Source organism: Struthio camelus, chromosome 3 (genome assembly GCF_040807025.1).
Source record: "Struthio camelus isolate bStrCam1 chromosome 3, bStrCam1.hap1, whole genome shotgun sequence".
NCBI classification, from domain to species: Eukaryota; Metazoa; Chordata; class Aves; order Struthioniformes; family Struthionidae; genus Struthio; species Struthio camelus.
The window spans coordinates 82,407,619-82,429,421 of record NC_090944.1 but is presented as its reverse complement, the minus strand read 5'-3'; the positions used below and the strand labels follow the sequence as shown (position 1 = coordinate 82,429,421).

At 38.2% G+C, this 21,803-nt stretch overlaps 1 protein-coding gene across 1 annotated transcript in view; it reads left to right on the top strand.

Moving 5' to 3' along the window:
• Positions 1 to 21,803, top strand: part of UST (uronyl 2-sulfotransferase) — a 178,156-nt gene that overhangs the window by 54,461 nt on the left and 101,892 nt on the right. Inside the window, exon 2 of the mRNA XM_068938784.1 lies at positions 13,815 to 13,858. Within this exon, the coding sequence (XP_068794885.1) occupies positions 13,815 to 13,858 (44 nt within the window). The remainder of the gene's footprint in view (positions 1 to 13,814; positions 13,859 to 21,803) is intronic.

Here is a 21,803-nt window from a genome sequence, read left to right as displayed (position 1 = left end):
TTTGTGTTCACTCACCACATTTTCCAGCTGACAGCACCATATTTATGCCTTTTTCTCTAAGTTTCCATGAACTAAAATGGCAGCATGTGTCAGGGCTTCTCTGGAGCTGAATGCAATGCTTGTTTACATCCCAGGGAAACGGTAAAAATTGTAAGAGTATATAAGGAGCTGGAATTAAATAAATGAATAATAAACTCTTAGTGAAGTGGGAAGCTTGATATGTTTTAACTAATTATGAAGCTAGTGAGTGCTGGACACTATAAAAGCATTTCAGAAGGTTTTATCTTCTTTCCAAAGACATGCTAATCTGAAGGCTCAATCCTGCAAGCACTGCTGGTGTAAAATTTATTCCATCGGTTGCTCTTATGGCTTTGTAATAACTACTGCATTAAAGTAATTCTTTGCAGGGCTTTTAGGTCAGTTTACTTGTATGATAGCTCTTACAAAATGTCTCACATAATGTTTCAGATTTTAAGATGATTCTGTCTAAAGAAAAAAAAATCACTGTTAGAGACGTTTGAGGCAACAGAAATGTATCTTATTTTAAAGAAGGATTGCAAAGAAGGGAGGGAATCTACCTGGCACGGGAGTAGAAGCTGTAGGCCCAGCTGAGTCATTTGAAGCACTTTATTGCTTATGCCTTGGCTGTGAATGCACATTTCGGTCTGAGTAAATACACCAGTGAATTTTAAAATCTGGATTGTCAGTAATCCCAATACCACAGCATTTTTCAAGATTTCTACCCCCCTAAAAGCCCCATTTTCAGCTTCCTAATTTCCTGCAGTTTGAGTTGTTTTGTTTTCAGTGCCAGAAGTCTGTCTTGGGCAGATTTTTTTTCCCCTTAACTATTTATTTTAATTTGAGTAAAAAATAATCTACTATTTCTGAGAAGGCAGCTAGGGGAATTACATTGTTTCTCAGTGTTTGACAAGAATAAGTTTTGGAAAGCTCTTGATGGATAAGTAATAAAGTATACAGTGGAAACTGGTGTGGGAAGCAAGAGGAAAACAGTGGAGACCTCTAAAATGGCTTGTATGAAACTGCAGCAACAGCAGAGAGGTTGTATTTTCACAGCTGTATTTTGTTTGAAGTTCAGGGGAGCTGAGGAGTTGACACTTGCTGACCGTAGCATAAGAGCTACTGACAGTGGATCCATGAGGGCATCAAGACCTGGAACGTAATGACTTGTGGTAGGAAGCCTGGGGTGAATTTTGGAGGGCTAGAGAGGAAAATACCACCACAAAAGCTCCGACTTGTGTGCCAAAGCCTAGAGCTTTGTCAGGCCTAAGACACTGCAGTCCTAAGTGATTTGCTACAACCTTTGGCAGGTTATTTCACTTTCATAGCAAGGGTAGCAAAGTGAGCCTGTCTGCTGCTAGGACAGTGCAGTTCAGTCTAATGCACTAGCTTTTAAAGCGAAGGCTGCTTTCAAATTGAAACAAATTTGGTGTTGGCATTATACTGATAGATGTTTAGATGTTACTTGGAATAGAATCCTTTTCCCAAAAGAGTTCGTATGAATCAGAGTTCAATATTAGTCAGGAAGTCTTTGGATCAGAGGTCAGAACGATCCACAGAAGCGTTAAACTATCCACAGGTAGCTAATAACACTCTGAAATGCTAGTACTGCAGGTACAATCCAATATTTGTCTGTCTATCCTGACGCTTTTTACGCTGTAGACCACTGTTTATCTATCTGGAGATGCTCCGTTCCTTAATTTTTAGGTAACTACTTTGACATCAGGTACCTGGCTTCAGAAACCCTGAAAACGTAATCCTCTGAAAATGGCCTCTTTCAAGGTATAAGGTATCCAGCTGGTTATTTTTAAAAACCTAGGTGTTTAAAAAAGCAGAACCTGGGAGGAGAAAACACTTTAATGGATAGGATGAGATTTGATTTAGTTCCTGCAGTCGTTGTTTGAACACATCTCCACTGTACATCTCCTGAGTAAGGAGTGCCAGTCACGCTAAATGGGGCTCACTTAGGAGAAGTGAGTTTTACAATATGCTCTTGATTGGGGAACTCAGCAATTTCACTGCAAAATTACTTTACTTACAGAACCTCCACTGTAAAGGAACAGAAATCCCAAAGAGAGACATAAGAAAATTAATGAATGAGATCTGGATGATACTGCCTTTAAGAATATGTTCACTTAAGAAAAAAAATACAGCACATAAGAGTACACTGATCTGTAATTATGTGTAAGTTAGTATTTCAACTTTCAATGCACAGAAGAGCATGGTTCCATAAACTTTGTAATAGAGGAGAAGATTCCTTTTTTAGGTATTAAGTTTGTGCAAGATTAATTTCATGTAGTCTTCTTGCCTTCTTCTATAACAAAATGAGAAGAGCTCATGTTCGGTAATTAATCGTGAGCTTCTTGTAAATTCCTGTTAAAAAGTGCTGCGATATGCAGTTAAATAACATAAAACAGTAGCCTGGATTAGATCTAGAGGTATAAAAAATAAAAAAGAAATATAGGTGTTCTCTATCATTTTTCATGACCCAAATGTCATCTTTCTGAGAAGTGTAGAATCTAATATGCAATAAAAGATAAAGAATTGCATTTTTCAGCTATTTGAATGTTAGTTTCAATATTCTTCACCCTGTATCTCAGCCAAGCTCAATGGGAATTTGTAGAAATGAAATGCTGCCGTTGAAGTGACCCTGTGAAATGTTGCAGAATTGCACTGTTATGCCTGCTGTATGGTTAGAACAAAAAGCCTACGCTCACCTTTCAGTAAAAGTCAAGTATTATATCATGGTCTGGTATTAAAAAGGATTATTACTCTTACAGAGTAGGCTAGCAAGCACATCCCAATAATAATACAACACCTAATAATACAATGCAGTAGTACATCTAAGTTATACTCCCCTTCAGTAAGCATCCATGTGAACTGGTAGCCTTGTTTTAATTTTTTTGTTGTTTTTTTGAACAGATAATTTCAGTATTACTTAGGAGTCTCCCAACCATTCACACAAAAGAGAGAGATTGCTGCTGATACGTATTTATGCAGTTACATTTGGATACAGATAAATTCAAAAGACTTAACCTTCTGTGTGTGTGTGTGTGTGTGTGTGTGTGTGTGTGTGTGTGTGTGTGCACGCGCACACTGAGAAGCTGAATTTAGATATAGCTACTATATGGTGGTAGTCTACATAGCACAGATGCTGTTTGTGTATTTTAAGATATTTCTTGTAAGAAGCATGGTCTGCAGGAGGGCTGGTGAGTAGCAGTTAGAGATCTATTAAACTACCACGTCTTGGTCATGACATCCTGATGTGGTTCTCCAAGCTAAATAAAACACAGCAAAAAGATATAAAAAGAAAGAGCACGCCTAGGTAATTGTTACCAGTAGTGATGTTTGCATCTTGGATTGCAGAAGTGTGGTCAAAGCACCCAAGAACAGTCCTGAGTAAACAAACAGTTACCCAAGTGAGTCAAAATGCATTTTAGACCTTCTTAATGCCGTCATCAAGATGAATTCCTGACCAGTAGGAACAAGCGTTTAGTAGTATATAAAAACACCAGAAGTTTCTAGGACAGGTAGAGAGCAAGAGATTATCATTTTGAAGAATTATATTGAAGTCCACGAAACGGGTTATGTGATTGTATGACAGTCCATTCAGTGTCATTACTTTTGTAACATAAAAAAGGTTCATGCAGCTCCCATCGTTGTTGACATTTTTGAGAGGTGGTTTTACGGTTGTTGGAGGGCTGTGGCCTCAAGCGTTAATCAACGCATTTGAAAACTGCTCATGTGTCCTTTATCTTCAAATCTTTTAACTCAAACTTTTGAAAATTGATAGCGTACTAAATACTTTTGCTTAATAACTGAGGGCCAAAACTTTGCTGTTTACCATCTGTGGAAAAACATCAGTACATATTGATATTTATTGCTGTATACTTTTATGAGTTGATTCAAGTTATGAGCATTATGTTATCTGTTTCGTACAGGTGAGCTCTGTGTGTATGTTGTGGATCTTAGCCTTCAGTACTAAGGACAGGATTAGATTTTGAAGAGCAAAAGTTTTACAACAAAGTCAAATTATTTTTTTCCTAGGGCATCATACCCCTCGAACAAATAATGACCTAGTACATTGCTTAAGGTCATGAGAAGTGAGGCAGAAGGCAGGAAGATTGATCTTTTAAACCTTGACTTTTGTGCTGGCCTTTTACAGTGCCGTGTAGGTGCAGAAAACTCTTTCAGAAACGTTGAGCTTTAAGTTACTTATGCCATGTGCTAAGCCGACTCTTCAATTAGCGCATTATTCAGTAAAGGCTGAAATCTGAAGTGGAGGATACATATTGCAAGGAGTTGAGATGACAAGAATGGGGGTAATTTTGTCCTTTTACAGCTGTGGGACATACAGGGGTGCTCAAACAGAAAGACAGGTTTAAACAAAGTTTGATGCTATATCGTTGTTAAATCTTGCCTGTTATTTTTAAACGTACAACTTTATGTAGATATCCAGAAATGTAAAGTACTTCCACTGAAAAGTCTTTTTGTCACCAAAAAAGATCTATCTGAGACACAGGTAGGAAGGAGTTAAAATGTCTTAGTGAGCAGAAGCCAGTAGCTGGATAGTGTGAAAATTGAGCAGTTTGGCCAAAGCATTTACAGTGATGGAAAATATTTATATTAAATCATATTGAAATCTAGAAAACCATCTGAAATGTTAGTCTTTTTTTTTTTTTTTACAGAATAATAAAACCTTTTACTAATGTGTCATAACGAAGAAATAGTTCATTCGGGTACAGTGTGTTCCTTATCTGACCTATTTATATGCTCTGTTTTGCAAAGTTAGCCTTCTTACAGACCTTGGCAAGAAACACTACTTCACTGCTTTATGGCTGTTAAGCCTTTTGAGGAAGGGAAGCTATTAATGATTAAACATTTTTGTAAATTATTTTAATTTTATCTTCAAAAAGGAAGGCAACACAAAGCTAGGCACTTCTTATACAGAATAAGTGCTTTTGCTTTTGAAGAGATATATAAATGTAGGGGAGAATTTTACATTGATCCTCTCACAGTACAAAAAATAGGCAGAGAGGAGGAGACAGACTTGTAAAAGGGCTTCTTTTCTACATTCAGTTGTCCTTCTTTTTAAGATCAGATAGAAAGAGAACCTGAACTATAAAGAAAGGGGAAACCTAAGGATTCACAGGCAAGCTGTCCCTGCAAGGCTCCCTCATATGGGCCACCCATCTTCCTAAATGCAACTGCCTCTATAAAGAAGTGTGACAAAGTCCTAGCAATCGTATGACTTGGGAGATGTTGTGAAATGTATATGCAAGAAAATCTTGTATGATTTTAGCTCGACAAAAATAAGAATTCTTTAGACCTTTGTGTGAGCAATTGTCCATAAAGTATAACCATTTCTTCTCCACTAGGAAGGTGCTGCTGGGGTCAGACCACAGACCTAGGCAGCTTCTCAGAAAACTGTTTCCGAGCAGAGCCAAGGACGGGAACTTCAAATCAAGTAGCCTGTGCTGGACAGCACTTGTAGTCCAGTACTTAGTAGTAATAAAAGTCTTCCTTGCATAACTGGAGGCTTGCCAGCTGGGTATTTTCCCATTGATTGACTTGCTGTTTTCCAAGAGTGCCTGTGCAGAGGGAAAAAACAGAGGCATGTCTGAAAATATCTGCATAAATGCAATGAGCAGGAGTAAAACTTGCAAGCTGGCTAAACTTTGTAAGTAAGTAAATAAAATCATTGTCTCTGGAAAAAATATCATGTGGAAGACCACAGCTGATGGTTGGTATTGATGTAATAGGAAACTCTTGAGAACAGTATCATCTGAGAAGGTGTCTGGTCACATACAGGTCCCTTGGGGTTTGAAGTCTTAATGGCAGAGTGAAGTGAGAATAAAAGGCCTAGCACTTGACAGCATCTTCATTGTAGCTTCATTGTTGCTTCATTGTTATGTCCATTGTCTAGCCCTCAGCCACGTCTGTAAATTGCCATCACTTTGATAAAGAGAGTCTTGTAAAGAGAAATTTTTGTCTGTGGAATTGCAATCCTGAACAACTTAAAATGATCATTTGGAAGTTCCTGAATTTGACGTACTGTTCACTGGGCTAGGGAAGAGCATGAGCATTAAGAGGGAAAGTGCCATGACTCTGTCAGCACCTTTTGCCCCACAAAGTTTCCTCCTATATGTGGTTTATTCTATAGGATAGGGGTAAAAAGTTGTCTCTGATGAAGGCAAATGGCCTTCGAATATTCTGCCACCTGTCTATCACTGGAGGAAAAGAGGGAAACAGATAAACCCCTAAACCTTAGAAAGGCTCTTAATTGAAAGACAAATTTAAACAGACTTCTTATTAAGCTAGAGAAACTATCACTGTACATTCAGCTGGCAGGAAAAGACTTTCCTGAAGAATTTTGGTGGATTCCTTTAAAAAATCAAAGGAAGCAAATCAGTCGTCTTTTCCCCTCATCTCATTCCACGCTCTTTTCTCCTGTTCTGCTTTTATGAGATGTTGCTCCTGTCTAAGCTGAAATTTTCCTATTTGTCTTTACTGTATTGCATCTTGTGTTCTCAGGGCATTTCTTTAGCCAATCAGTATCGTTTTGACTCTGTTCCCTCCAAAGTTTCTGCAGGTGCCAAAGCCCTTCACTTGGTATTGTTACCAAGAAATTGTTCCCCAGAAGGTTATTGCAGCATTTTTCTGTGCTTTATCCTTCCAGCTTAAGAAGGTTGTGGTTTGATGACTACTTTCAGGTTATTGTCTTTGAACCGGATTTTCACTCATTCATTTTCTCGTCATTTTCAAAGATGTTAACCATACAGGCTGCCACAGCTAGTTTCCTAAATATGCTAACTGAAGGTCATTAAGTCTAGCTGATTTCAAAATGTCAGATATATCTAGCTAATGTGTGACTTGGTTTCTATGCTACAGCAATTCTTTTTGTGTTCAGCCTTGGTAATTTGACACAGTTTCCACTGTCCTCCTCACTTGAGCCAGTTAGGAAACAAAATAAGGGATCAGTCTTTTTATTCGTGTGATTTGAATGGGTGGCAGTTCATTTGCAAAACCGCTAATTTTTCTGAACTTTTTTTTGGCCTTTGCATGAACAATTTTTAATATTTTCTCAAGTCTGCTTTTCTGATGTTCATTATCTTTTATTGTAATTTTTTTATATATGGTTTCAGCATTGTGGTCATTCAGGTAATTTTTTCACGTTTCCCACCATTTCTTGAGTATGGGTTAGAAATCAGAAATAGAGTACCAACTGAAAAATTGAGTGAAGATTATGAACAGATTAATGCAGCATTGAAGTATTTTTAGCAAGGAGTTACCTGGCAGCAGAGATAGATAGCAATCTTTGTGGTCATAGAGGAACACATTCAAGAAAAATTGAAATAGATTGGCTTAGTGGTGCCCCGTGTCTTGGTCATTAGGTTTTCTCTGTACTGCGTTGATAGTGAAAGCTGCATATCTGTTCTTCCTTTGAGTGCTGAAAATAACTGTTTTGATTGCTTCTTTTGCTTTCCCCCCCCCGCTCTCTTTCCCCAGTAGTAGTAAAATGGTTTGTTGGCCAAACAACAAATAAAAGTGGAACATATGCATCTGTGAAAATGTTTGTTACCTTTCTGTAACAGGTATATTGAAAGAAAGTTTACTGTCATAATTCAGAAAGGATCTGTAGTTCGTTCAAGTCTTGCATTCTCAAGCTTGCTCTCTTTGCAGGAGGAAGTCAGTGTGTACCATGCACTTTCCCCCTTTCCTGCTTGCCCCTTCTGGTTGGATACGGCCAAATCGGGAGGACCATGTGCAGCTTGTGGTCAGATATAATCAGGAAAGTGGTGGGCATCAGTCCTGTGCAATAAGGATTAACTGAACCTGAAGGGATCTTAGAGAAGGGCTATGAGGATCATAAAAATAGAAAAGGGAGGAGAACTTGGCTCGCTTAGACCAGCAACACAGAGGATAGAGTTGCTATTGTAGGTATATTGGGTGTGGCCAGTATATATTGTGGGATGAAGACTTCTAGATGGTAAAGGCCAATGCAAGTACAAGAAAAAGTAGGTATAAAATGGTCACGAATACTTTCAGACTGAGGATTAGAAGAAGCTTTCTAGTAATGGGTGTGGGGAGGTGTGAGGAAAAGCCTCCCAGGATGAATCTCAGACCAAGACTACTTGATATGTGTATAGGAAGACTACAGAAGGTGGTTGCTTCTAACAGGAAGCATTTGAACTTCTTGACTTTGGGCCACCTAGTCCTGTCCTTGTGAGTTTGTAAGATGGAAGGATTTCTCTTGTTATTTGACAGCAGTTTTATCCAAGAGTTTTCATTATCAAGTTGTATTTAGATTCCATTTCATCTAGCTAGCACTTCTAAATGTTCATTAAAATACGTCTTTCATCTTGTAGAATTGTAGACTGGGAAGTTTATCATTACAGGGTAGAAGCAAAAGCCAAAACCACCAGGAATATCACAGATAACCCAATGTCTATGCTCTTTCCATCATAGCACTTGCAGTAAATCACACAATTTGGTTAGGTGGGGTCATATCAGAACTTTGGTTTCTCATTTGAACTGGGCTGCTGAAAGTTCTGAATTCATCTATTATTTATTATTATTATACCTTTTGGTATGTTTGAATGTAATAAAATCAAATGATGTGGACTTCTTTCCTAAGAATTTGATCTACTAATTGGTCTAATTCTGCAATCTGTGTACTCTGAAAGGTAAATATATTAATGTAAGAACTAGTACCTTTGGACAAACTGATAAAGACACAGAGAGTTAGTATTTTTGCATTTTGATTCTCTTCATAATGATATTTTTCTTCATTTAAAAGCTTTCTCTGATTGATTCTTTCTTTGCATTGATTTAGAACCTACAGTTACATGAACCCTCCATATACCCCTTCATATAAACCCTTCTGGTAATATTTTATGTAAATTACAGATGCAGAATTACCAGTAAGTTTTCAAAAACTGTACTAGAGTGTGTCAATTTCTCTCCTAATTGTATTAGAAATATACAATTGGTAGGTAAACAAATCTGAAATGTATCTTAATAAGCTGGAAGTTTCCAGAGTTCAGCTGGCAAGACAGTAAAGCCAACTAGGTATTTTTTCCATGTTTCAGCCTTTTTTTTTTTTCTTTCATTGCATGCAATGGTGTAGAGTGAATTAAATGTATGATTATTTTTCTCAGTATTTATGATTTAAGAAATGAGGAACAACCAAACTGTTTTGAAAAGCAAGCAAGGAAACAGAAAATTCCATTTCAGAGTGTCAAAAAAGTAGTAATGCTTATTATACTTTTTTGTTAATCTTCAGAAAGAAAATCTGGACAGGATGTTAGTTTTATACTGAGGAACCCAATAGTAGTTACAGGGCTATTTATATATGGTAGAAGAAACTGCAGTAAGTCGCCTTGTGCTCCAGCACAGACTAGCCAGTGGAGGGGGTTTGCAAGGTTAGTCTTCTCTGCCCACCTCTGAGGAAGTTCCCTCTCTTAAGGCTGGTATGGCTCTGCTGACCTCAGCAATAGCAGGATTCTCCTTTTAGATTGGATTTCAGCTGGACAACGTTGGTCTCCTAAGCTGCTTCGAGTTATAGTCTCAGCCCTCTTCCTGCCCTTAGGTCATAAAATCCTAATAGAGCTTCATGAAATGATGACTATAAGATGATATTATGATCTTATTTCAGATGCGTAAAAATCTATGAAATTTCGAGGGCTGCCCTCTGCTCTGCTGGAGAAAAGTTTTAGAGACCCATAAAATGCAGAAAGCTAAGAATAAAATGCAGAAGGCTCTGAGGACCACCGCAGCACCCCCAATCTCCTGTTTCTTCTGGCAGGCCTGTCTGGCAGAGGGATGTGCCACCAGCTGTGGGCAACCTGTTCAAATTAACCCTCCGACTGGTAGAACCTCTCCAGTGGTTTCAGGAGTGGGAAATTTTTCATGGCGGAAAGCAAGAAGTGAGGAAATTGTGTAGAATAAAATGATACTGGGAAGCCATGAGGTGATTTGGATTGTCGGTGGCTTTTCAAATTCTTGTTTAAATAATATTTGGCCGGAAGCAGAGCAGAACTAATCCTGTTCTGATTAGTCGCTGGCAAGACTTTCATTTATTTTGAAGTTTCAGTTCTTAGTAACTGGGGGTTCGTGGTGGGGCAGTCATTCTTCAGAGCTTTGATTTCCAAACCAGAAAATACATCAGACAACTATTAAACTACTTTCCTTTACATGTCCGCTGATGTAGGGGATGGTAAGGAAATAAATATTGTATTCGCGACCAGAAGTTTGAAACTGTGATCAAGTGGAGAGAACAAAGTGAGATTTTCAGAAGACAAGAAAAAATTCAGTGGTTGCCGTGTCCCACTTCCCTTAGACTGCTTCTGATGATTGCCACCAAGGGAAAACCTTGCTCCAGGAAAATACTAAAAACTCTGTATTTTCCATGTTGGCTTTCTCCCTTCATCCCTGCTCAGTTCTTTCCGCGTGATATCTAAATTGTCCAAATGGAACGATCCAGTTGCTATGAAAGGATCCTCAGTAACATACATAAGCCCATTTAGCATCCCTTTCCGTACTTTCCAGTCATTTTTTTTTTTAAAGGTTTTTTCCAGGATTGCAATTATTCTTGTCTTTTGTGGTTATGAACTGGACACAGTAATATTCATCCTTAATCCTGGTAACTGACCATTTTTCTCTGTTCAAACTTGGCTTCCTTCAAGCAGAAACCCCCACACTGCAGTGATTCCAAGAAAAAAAAAAAAGCATAACCACAAGGTTTCCCCAAAGATCTTACATGCATCTGATTCACTTAACCTCAAAGATAATAAATTATGAAAATGTTTGGACTGCTTTTGTATATTCACCATGTTCTGTAACAAAGCTGAATTCTTTTTTCTTTGACAGACACTGGAGAAGTGTGTGTTCAGTCAGTGCAAGTGTGGTGGTGAACATTTTTGTGGAATGCATAATACCACTGGGGTTTGAGCCTTGATTGTTGTATCAGTTGTGTTGTTTCTAATGGTCCAGACTTTCACTCTTTAAAGGCAAGACAGAAAATATTATAGGCTGACTTAAGAAAACACTTTTTTTAAAGAAAAAATATTCCTTTCCAGAAAAACGAAAGCTAGAAATGTCTTGTTAGGAGACTGGCAAGAACAATGATGTCTTAATAATGCTTTATTAAAGGGCTTCAGAAAAGTCATCTTAATAATTTAGTGAAGTAGGTTGCTTCACGGCATTGGACTACGTTTGTAATGAGATGACCTCTTCTTCCATTGCTTTATTATATCCACCACAGAAAGCATTTTCTCTTCTTCTTGATGCATAGTTATGTCAAACACAAGGTTGCATAATATTCTAAGTGTTCTCTGTGCCAGTGCATTTAAAAGCTGTAAAATAACATTCTCCATCTTAGGTAAGTATGTTATGGCAAGCACTCTAGCTTATCGGTAGTTTCACTGTTTATGGTAGACATTTCTAAGTCCCTGATTTTTACTGTGCAGCTTTTCTCTTTTTACTTCTTTGTCAGCTGTTAGTAGAAGATAGTTCACGGAATGGCTTTACCTTGATATTACTTCATTGTTGTGATATTTATCATACAGGGCTTTGTTTTTGTTTTGTTTTGTTTTTTAAAAAGCATAGTCTGATATGTGTTCTCTGAAAAGTAGCACTAAGGACTGAAAGTGATGTGCCCTCTTAAGTTTGTAAAATTTGTAAATACCCGACTAAGGAGTCATACTTAACATGCTTTTCATGGATGACTCTTCTATATTAAAAAATGTTGTTCTTTCCTATGGGTTTTCTGCAGAAATATTCTAACCTTGTTGCAGATTTCTCGGGCTCTCTCTCGTACGCTTTAAGGCTCATGTAGTGTGCGCTTGGTTTTGCAAAAAAAAAAAAAAAAGGAAGAAAGCCTGATTCTTTGATATGATCAATAGGAGCGTATGCAGAACTTCACAGAGTTAAGGACCTGGCAGAAATACTGCAGCACCTGCCCGCTCTATTCAATCACAGCTGCATTTGCTAAAATATTTTTTATTTTGGTGTTTTTAGTTGCATGAATCTTACAGTAAAAGGTTCCACTTTTATTGAAAACAAATACTCGTTTTAAACGTGAAGCTAAAATAATTCAAGCTATTGAGCGGATCGTGCCTACTGTGAATGCTAAAATCCGCTCTGGTTTATATGCCTAAGGAGCACAACTAGAAGATTTGACAGGAGATGGGAACTAACTGAGAGCATGGAGTTTAGGGCAGAGTAACAGCACAGGGATTTTCCCTGCTGTGGCTTACCCTCCTCTTCTCTTGATTCATAAGTTATTCTAACTGTATTTCAAATCAGTACTCTTAATTTGGTTCACCACTTGTATCTGTCTTGTAATTAGTTTATATCACCACGTGTTGCTTCTGGATTTGAGCAAGAAACTTTGATTAAAAAGACCTTTTCTAACTGGGTCAAAACGACTACCGTCTTTTAAGGAGATGCAGTAGTAACTATGCTGTGCTGTAAAAAACAAAATATTTTGAGAGGAGAAATCAAGCCTATGGGTACTTGTTCAAAGCCAGGGATATTTTGACAGAACTTAATAATTAAAAAAAATTACCAAGTGAGGAAAATGCAGCTTGCACACTAAGAGCATAAGTGCTCACATCCAAACTTCTCTTTCGTGCTCCCTGATCCAGAAATCTCCTTGTTCTTTCTGGCACTCTGAAAAAGCATGTAGTGCACAGTCCTTTTGCCCACAATGACAAGAGAAGAGCTCTTTGGGCCAATGTACATTTTACTCTAGCTAGCCTGCGTTCCCCCAAAGGCAGTATGTGCTGCTAATTCAGCATCTCGAGGACAGGGATGCTTGCTAATGCACCACAGTCTTTAGAGTCCTCATCAATGTGACATTTGAATATCTAGCAGACATTTGGTAAAAGGTATTCCCATGCTCCCTGGTGATGTAAGGGTTGTACAAAGGTATTTTTGCTGTCGTTGGTATGAGGAGGGCTGAGATGAGAGGGATGTGTGACCTGATGGGCACCTCTAGAACTGCTGCAAGGCTTTTGTCCTCTGCTAGGATGTATTGGGAAAACTCCTGCTTAATTCTTTGGGAGATGGGTTCAGGAAGGAAAGTGACAGGCAAGCTGGTATGTACCTGAGGGGGAGTATGTTTCTAATTTATGTGTCTGTGTGTGTTTGTAAGTAATGGATAAAAATTCTGAAATTGTTGCCAGTTCTTTTGTTGTAACCAACCAAAAAAGGAGCGTTTAAAAATTTTAGAAGCTTTTCTTCTGAATGAGAAGAGCATCTGGAACTGGCAGATGTATTTACATCTCAATGCAACTACCATTCAAACTGTACTTTTGTTCAGGAACAAAAATATAACTTGGAGGTTGGGGAAAAATCCTTACTAGAAGAAGGATGAATGAATGAATGCTTGTCAGCTTCATCAGACTCAAATCTGATGAAGGCCTTTGATATTGTGTTATTTAAGAAATGTTTTGAGGTTGACTGTGTTCAGTTGCTTAAAACGTACAAGGATGCAGCTGAAGCAGTTTTTGTCATGCAAATAATTGAAAGTCGTGATTATTTAATTTAAGCTACCTTGGCCTGTTCAGTTTTATGCTAAAATGACAATGTGCATCTCATTTTCTATCATAAATGCAGCCAAATCAAATTAGTTTTCTTTTTCTCTTTTTAAGCAAAAGTTAAAGCAGATGATATTTATTTTCCTTGAAATATTTGACAGCACAGAACAGATACACTGTTTCCATGAATTGGCAAGTTTTGAAATTGCACTGGATGATTTTTGTTTATTTCACCCCTTCTTCTTTTTGTAGGAAATTCCACTTATTTGGATGACCATGGACCACCCCCTCAAAAGGTGAGCTGCTATTATTTTGCCATTGCTTTCTTCTTGTTCTCTTAAAGCTAGTTATGTGTTCATTTGTTCTGGAATATGTGCAAAGCAATTCCATTGAGATCAACAGCACTTGGCCCTTCTGACTTTTTTTCACTGTTTTCCTTCTTAACTTGGGTTGAGACTCTATTTGATTAAGTTAATGGGATTTTCGTCATTGACTCAAGGGCAGATACGACTTTAGTGATGACTTTTGTCTGTCAGCATATTCCTGCAAAGGCAAGACTTGGACAAACTTCCCTTAACTGTTCTAGGATATTCACCAGTTGTTGCAATCACTATTTTTTCTTGTGAAGTGTTTGCTTGCAAATGGAAATAGTCTTGATCACTCCTGGTGGACCCCTTTCTTTCAGTTCTCACAAGAAAAAATTAATCTGTGCTAGGGTAGTTGAGCCTCTCTAACTGTATGATTTTCTAAATCAATATGGTAATAGCATTAGAAGTGTTGGCTTCAGAGGACAGCCCAAAGCCATGATTGGAGTTCATAAGGAAAGTGGAGAGGGTCTCTTGGCTGGCAACAGTTCCTAGAACACGGGCTCTGGTAAGTGTAGTGATTTCAAGTAGAGCAGAAGGATATAGTTAATGAATGTGCTTAATGAGTGCTTTTGTAGGGGTAAGGTACCCCTCAAATGTGACTGTGCAGCACTGGTTTTTCCCTCAGTCATTAAGTCCCTTACAACATGTCAGGCAAGGCCCAACGTACTGATATTTTTTTCAAGAAGAAAAAGTGGAAGCAGGCATTTGGGAGTGTTTGTTTTGTTTTACCCCTTGTTGATAGCTCTGCAAAGATGACAAAGGGCCTGGAGCATCTCTTGTGTAAGGAGAGGCTGAGAGAGCTGGGACTGTTCAGCCTGGACAAGAGAAGGCTTGGGGGGATCTTATCAACGTGTGTAAATATCGAATGGGAGGGTGTCAAGAGGATGGGGCCGGACTCTTCTCACTGCTGCCCAGCGATAGGACGAGAAGCAGCGGGCACAAACTGAAACCCAGACAGTTCCATCTGAACTTGGGGAAAAACCTCTTTCCTGTGAGAGTGACTGAGCACTGGCACAGGTTGCCCAGAGACGTTGTGGAGTCTCTTTCCCTGGAGATATTCAAAAGCTGTCTGGACACGGCCCTGGGCAGCCTGCTTTAGGTGACCCTACATGAGTGGGGAGGGGGGGGGTTGGACTGTGTGATCTCCAAAGGTCCTTTCAAACCTGAACTGCTCTGTGTTTCTGTGGTTTAATTTAGTTATTCTGTAAAACCTGATTTGATGATCTCTTATGTCTGTCTGTCCAGGCAACAATAATAAGGCCATTATAACTCCTTTGGTGCAGTAGCTATTAGCTATTTGAAAAAAAAGAGAGCAGTTCCCTTGCCCTGTTTTAACTTCTCTAGACTCACTTTATTTCTATAGGTAGCGTATAATATATTTTTGAGTTATTTGCATAGAACTAAGGGGTTCCTTTGCAATCTTTATGCTGTGCAGCTAGAACAGCATAAATTCTAGATAAATTTCTAACTCTAGAATTAGAAAGGTATACCTTTTCTGAAAGTTGTCTTTCTAAATTATGTAGTTTTTTCACTGTTACTTGTAAAACACCAAAGCAGAAGAGGGGAAAGTTCTGCCGTGATGTATAATAATACAGAGTTTATAAACTAGCCCTGGCTATGGTTACATTTAGTTTGAAACTTTTCAAGTAATTTTATTTTGATGGAATTTAGATGTCTGAGTGCTCCTGTAAACCCTATCAGTACATTTTGCACCTTTAAGCAGAAATTTTACTTGTTTTAAAAATGCCACGGAAAGGGTGAGATTCTGTGATCCCTTCAAGCCAAAAAGTGCAGGCTGCTGTGGAAAAGGCCATTCTTCCCCAGCAGCGCAGGATTCCCACTGGGCTGATGCAAGTGTTTGTGTGATGAACTCGAGGAGTTACTGAAAATGCATCTTTTTTTCTGGTTTAATTTTCAGCTAGGTTATTTGGCTGATGTGGCTCACTGTGAACGCTCGTGCAGCCAGCAAGAGTGAGTAGTTAAGAGATCAAGTGGAGGTGAAGAGCCACTCTTTCTTGGTGGCAGTCCACACTCATGTTTGTTTACAGTGGCCAGGAAATCACGTCCTGAGCCACCAGCCTTGACTTTTAAGTATTCCATCACATATATAAGTTAGTGTGGTGAAACAAGTGGCTGTTGGTCAGCAGAAGAAAGGTACCGTGGAAAGCAATTTGGTTTAGCGTAGTTCTCAGTGAAAGCAAGCTAAAATAATCTGTGTTTCTTCACGTTTTGCTGTAAACTCTGTGTGCGCATGGGAACTCTAGCTTCCAGCTGATAAGTGGAAACGTGTTACGTTCTGGTAAATAGGTAAGGTTCATACCATTTAATTAAAGAAGAGTGATGTACTTTAGGTTTTCTTGCCCTCAAAGAACACAAATTACTCATATGTTTTCTGCCTGCACGAATACAAATGGCCACAGTCAGTAGTGACAAGATGAGCCTGTCAAATTCAGTGTTATTAACTGCGATGAGATGGAAAACGTTAAGCGAAACAAATGTTTTACACTTTAAATTATTTTAGTACCCTCTGGTGTCTTTGAAAGACGTTGTCTTTATTATTTGGGCACAGTCTGCTTCTCTTTCCCAGAAATGCTGTTGCTTGCATGGAAGAAAGCATTACATACATCTAGTCTCTGCACTGAACCTTCAGCTTGAAAGAATAAAGTAATAATTATTCCAGACCCACGTTTTTTTCATATTTGCATTAGCATTCAGAAATGCCTTGCTGTGCTAATAAGGAAGAGGGTGTAATCTAGATAAGGGTTTTATCCTTGAAAACTTTATTCAGATTTGCATGCTGAATTTGACATTTTGGTCCTCTTCCTTCAGAGATTTTCATTACTATTAAAAGGTACCGTGGGTGGGAATTGTGTCATAACGCACAGTAGCAATTTATCCAGATTTATCTAGACCACACACAGTTTACACTGTAGAAATTTCTCTTGCCTATCTAAACCTTTAATTTTGGGCTGCATTCGCACAACCTCTTCCAGCTGCAGCTCAGCTGTGTACAGAAAGGCCAGCTGATGAAGTACTTACCGATTGATTGAGTGATTGTGTACATACTTTTTAAATGATTGATTAGTTACTTATACAGTCAGGAAAGGCTTTTTGGGCTTCTTCTCGTGTCATCCTCACTAGTGAAAGTTTGGCACATAGCTCAGAGGAGTAAAAGAATGTCGCCTTAGGTTAATGAGAGATATTTTGCTTTTTGAAGTGCTTGCCTATGTTGAGAAACACTGATAAAAGATGGATGCAAACATTTTGAACATCCCTTGGACAGCATATGTGCAAGCCTGCTTCTTGGGGTTTTTTTGTTTACTTTTTACTCTTCTAATCAAAACATGGTTGGGGAGTGTTAAAAGGGCAGATACTTTGTATTTGCTTAGGGTCATAGTCTGCACTTAGATGCTCTTGTTATGTAATCTCATGCAATGCATCATAGGCTAAGTGCGATGATTTACCCTCCTTACAACTTCAAATCTGAACCGTGAACTCTGCTTGGACTAGTGAAACTAAAATTCTGATAATGTAATTATCATTATCATTCAGCTAGTCTCTATTGATATCACTAGATAACTGTCTATGCATAGACTGATAGCTGATTGTGACCAATGGATGGTTGAATTTGACATATGAAGAGCTGTGAGAAGAAATTAGCTTGGAATCCCACATTTAAAATAATTTCATTGCAATTAATATTTTCAGTTGTGATGCTCAGAAGGCACAGTTGAAATGATGCAGCTTTCTTTAGTAACGTGTATAATACATAGTTGCAGAAGCCCTAGATTTGTTTCTCTCAGTCCCGAAAAGTACTTATCCTGGAAAGGATGCTTTTGACTTGCTGAATTTGACTGTGGTCAGTCCTACTTGGCACTATTATGGGAAGCTCTCCAGCATTTTCCTAACACCTGCTAAATTCATCAGAGGGGGAATTATAGCACGCACTAAATGAAATTAAAACATGAAAGGGGGATTTGGGAGGTTTAGGAAGTTTTAGCATCAAAAGGATTCTAACTTTAGGCATCTGCTTAAAAATGCTTAAAAATTAGAATTGCCCATATGTTTGAGATAAGCAACAACAATCTGTGGTCCAGGGTTGAAATGAACAATCACTAATACCCAGGGTGTTTAGTTAGCTGTAGTGGAAGGGCACCAACAGTTGGTATGCACTGGATTGTAGGTGTTTTGCAGAGTGTATTCTAATATTTTGTTGGAAGTCGTATTGGTTTTGGCTTTTCATCATGGCTAGGGGCCAAAACAGTTTTTCTTTTTTTATATTAGTTTTTTTTTTTCCTCACAGTGGAAAGTAGCACTTGTTTTCTGGATAAGGAATAGTGTGCTTACATTTCACGAGATCAGGGTCTTCTTTTTTTCTTCCCCCCCTTCAAATAAAGGTGGCAGCAGCAATTTTGTAAGTGGAAGTAGAGAAAGCAAGCTCTGCTCACTGTTATACATGAACATTGCTCACGTGGTTCTGGTTCTCCTGTAAAAGTCTGTTCAGCCAGCTTTCCAAGTCTTCCCCCCAGGAAAGGTTCACCTAACTATTAAAGGGAATGTTCCTGTGGTATGACGCTAACGTATACAGCACAGGCTGCGCTTCTTTGGTCCTTAGTTACCAAAGACTCGACTAGATTATTTTGTCAATCATCTCTAGTTGTAAAACAGATCTGTGTGTGCTTTTCTGCAGATAGATGCAATTGCCAGTAACCCAAACACTGCTCTGGCCTGCCAGCTTGCGGGTGTTAGTGTGTGATGTATAAAAAAGGAAATACAGCTGAGCCAAGCCTAACCTCCTTCTGTGACAGTAAAAATTAATTCTTCAAGTTGAAGCACTTGGATTTCCTAGACATAGTTGAACCTCTCTCTCTCACTCTCTTTTTTATATGCAATCAAAAATAACAATGCTAAGATTTTTGCAAAGTGATTGTTCTTTTTTCCTTTCCATGTAGACTGGAGCCCAAGTATTGCCTACAGACGATATTAGGGAGTTCTAAAAAATGCCTGTGCAGTTGTTGCTAATTACAGACTGATATAGTTCAGTTGATATATTTAACGGGTGAGCATTTCAGTAATAAACATGGTGTACTTTGTTCCAGTATTTGTGCTGGCTCTTTCCTTAGCAATACTTCCTGATTTTTTTTTCTCCATCCAAGATGATGAAGCCGACCTTTGAGGACAAATGATGTGATCTTTATCAAATCTACTGTTGTCATTGATGAAAGCCTTTACCCCGAGAACTTGGTAAGAATGCCAGGATATGGTCCTCGTTTGGTTCACACAATATATATGTAAAAAGGAACTGTGAACATAGATGACAGAGAAATCATTTTCAAGTAGTTTATTCTCTTTTGGTTAAGTCTTCCTATGGTATGCCTGTCATGGATCTAATGCCTTTTGACAGCTGCTTAGGTATTCAGCAAAGTCCCGTGCTTAGCATTTGTGTGAAAGTACTTCATAGCTTTAAAAGAACAGAAAAATGACTGTGGGTCAGAATGAGGTCAAAACAAACAAAAAAAAAACCCCAAAATGCATGCCAGTAAGTTTGAACTGTATTTTACTGGTGTACTGAAATGAATTGCAAAGAGTTTGAAACTGGAAAGTGGGTAAATTGCCTTTACACGATTATTTTAGTTCTTACCTAGTATTTATGTGATAGTTGCGGATGTTTCCCTTAGGGATTGAGACTAAGGGAAAAGATATCAGAATTCTTGAACAGTGTTTGATGTATACTCTACCCATCCATTGTCACGCTCAGTGGCCAAGCAAACACTTGTTTTTAAGGCTGTCTAAAAGTTGATGTCAAAGTTGTCCCGTTTCACTGAGTTTGTGCGTCCTACATAGCATTCAAGTTCCTGTCAGTTTTATTTTTTCAAATTCTTTGGTAACCACCAAGAGCTATGTGTTTTTCTTTGTTTAGTTCTTCTGAGTGGATGCTTCCTGTTTCATTGGAACTTGTGCTCTCCTAGAAATCTTTTTTTAAGAATATGATTTTACGCTATCATGCTCTGCAGCCTCAAAAGATTTATTTCTTAGAGGTGAAGTGCTTGGTTAAAAAAAAAAAAGAAGGATTATTCTCTTACAGATACATGTTAATTTGATTTGATTCTCAAAATTGATTTTAAAGCATAAATAGATGTGTTCTTGGAATGCTCTCGTTACCTGTTTTAAAACAGGTGTTTAAAGGAGGCCATCCTACTGTTTGCTGCAGTCTAGGAAAAAAGTCAAGGGGAAAAAAATCTGCCTTTCCAGAGGATTGTCCCATTGTATATTATTTATAATTGACTGGAATCCTCCTGAAGCTATAGCTGCTGAGTGATGTAGCACTCTAGTATTAGGGAGCTATTGCCAGTAGCAAGAATTGAATCTGTACTATAAACTGTGCTTTGGGCCGTAAAAACATCTGAATAGTACGGGAGTCCTAATTTCTGTTTGTTTTGCTCATATTCATTTATTGATAGAGAATCTTCAAAAGGAGAAATAATTTTATTCTGTTGTTCCCCATAATAGAGAAGATGATGGATTATTTTTTCTGAATACTGTTTCAGTTAGAAGTATGTCAGATGGTGTTGATGTGAGGAAACTGACTGACAGTAAACGAAAAAGTGAAAAGAAATGGGAAATTAAAGCCTGGCTGCCTGTCCCAGGAAGATAAATCCATGATGGTCACAGTGTATGCTGGCATCCTACAAAAGTTACAACAGTAATGAATTTGGTTTTTACCAAGCCTGAAAGTTTCAGCCCCTGAATTTTGAAAGTCTTTGAGAGGCGACAGGGATGCAGATTTTGTGAATGATGGTAGTCTGTGGTTTTGATCCAATATATTTCAGAGATGCTTGATAACTATTTCTTGATAGGTATCTTTTGATTTGTACTCTAATTATCAGCCTGGGTGCATAGCTAAAGGTGGATTTTGATTGCATATGGTATTAACACAGCAGCTTCTCCAATGTTGCACAAAATAGAAAAATTCCGATATCACCAGTTTTGCAACTTTTAGGTTTTGTTCTGCCTCACATAGGGTAGCTAAACAGCTGTTTGAGGCATTAGTGTCCTCACTTCTGAAGATCTGTATTTTTCCAGTGAAATTTAGGGCATAATCCATACTTCATGTTGAACTTATTTCTGTTCATCTGCTAAGCATCCTTGCAGGTTATTTCACAGCATATGAATATCTTCTACAGATTTCAGTTTTAATTTTCCAGCTATCCAAAACATCCCCCTCTTCTTCCCTTCTTTCTGCGACAGGAATGTATTCATAAACCAAGACAGCCTGGAAGAAAGTACATCTGTACAATCATATCCAGTTAGACAAGGATCCTGTAATATCAGATACATTCAGATAGATAGATGTTATTGTACCTAACAAAGTGTAGTAGAAATGCAAGGCTCCATAGAATGCCAGGTAAAAACAGAATTTAGTAAACCAGTGCCACCTTGAATATACGTGTATTAGGAAGTGCTAGTTTGTAGTATTTTCGTCCAGCTTGCCTGGAAACTGGAAAAACAATCTACCGTTCTGAAGGACATTTGTGGATAGGGGTAGCATGACAGGTTATCTTGTGAAAGTGACAAATAAAATGTTTTAGTTGATGTTGCTGATCCGTGTGACTCTGTTGAATAACACTCATAATTTTACAACGAATTCTGTGTTTCTTGATGCTATTCTTAAATCTTGAACTGTTGTCATTAAACAGTTACAAAAGTATCTCAGCTGACCTGAAAAACAGATTTTTTTTTCTAGCTATTATGTTTGAAGACAAAAAAAACCTTGAAAACAAGGAATTTGGGATTCTATAGAGGCTGCAAAACTGAAAGACAAATAAGAGTTCAAATATTGTGTTGAAAGCCTCATAATTTTGAAGGCAATTTT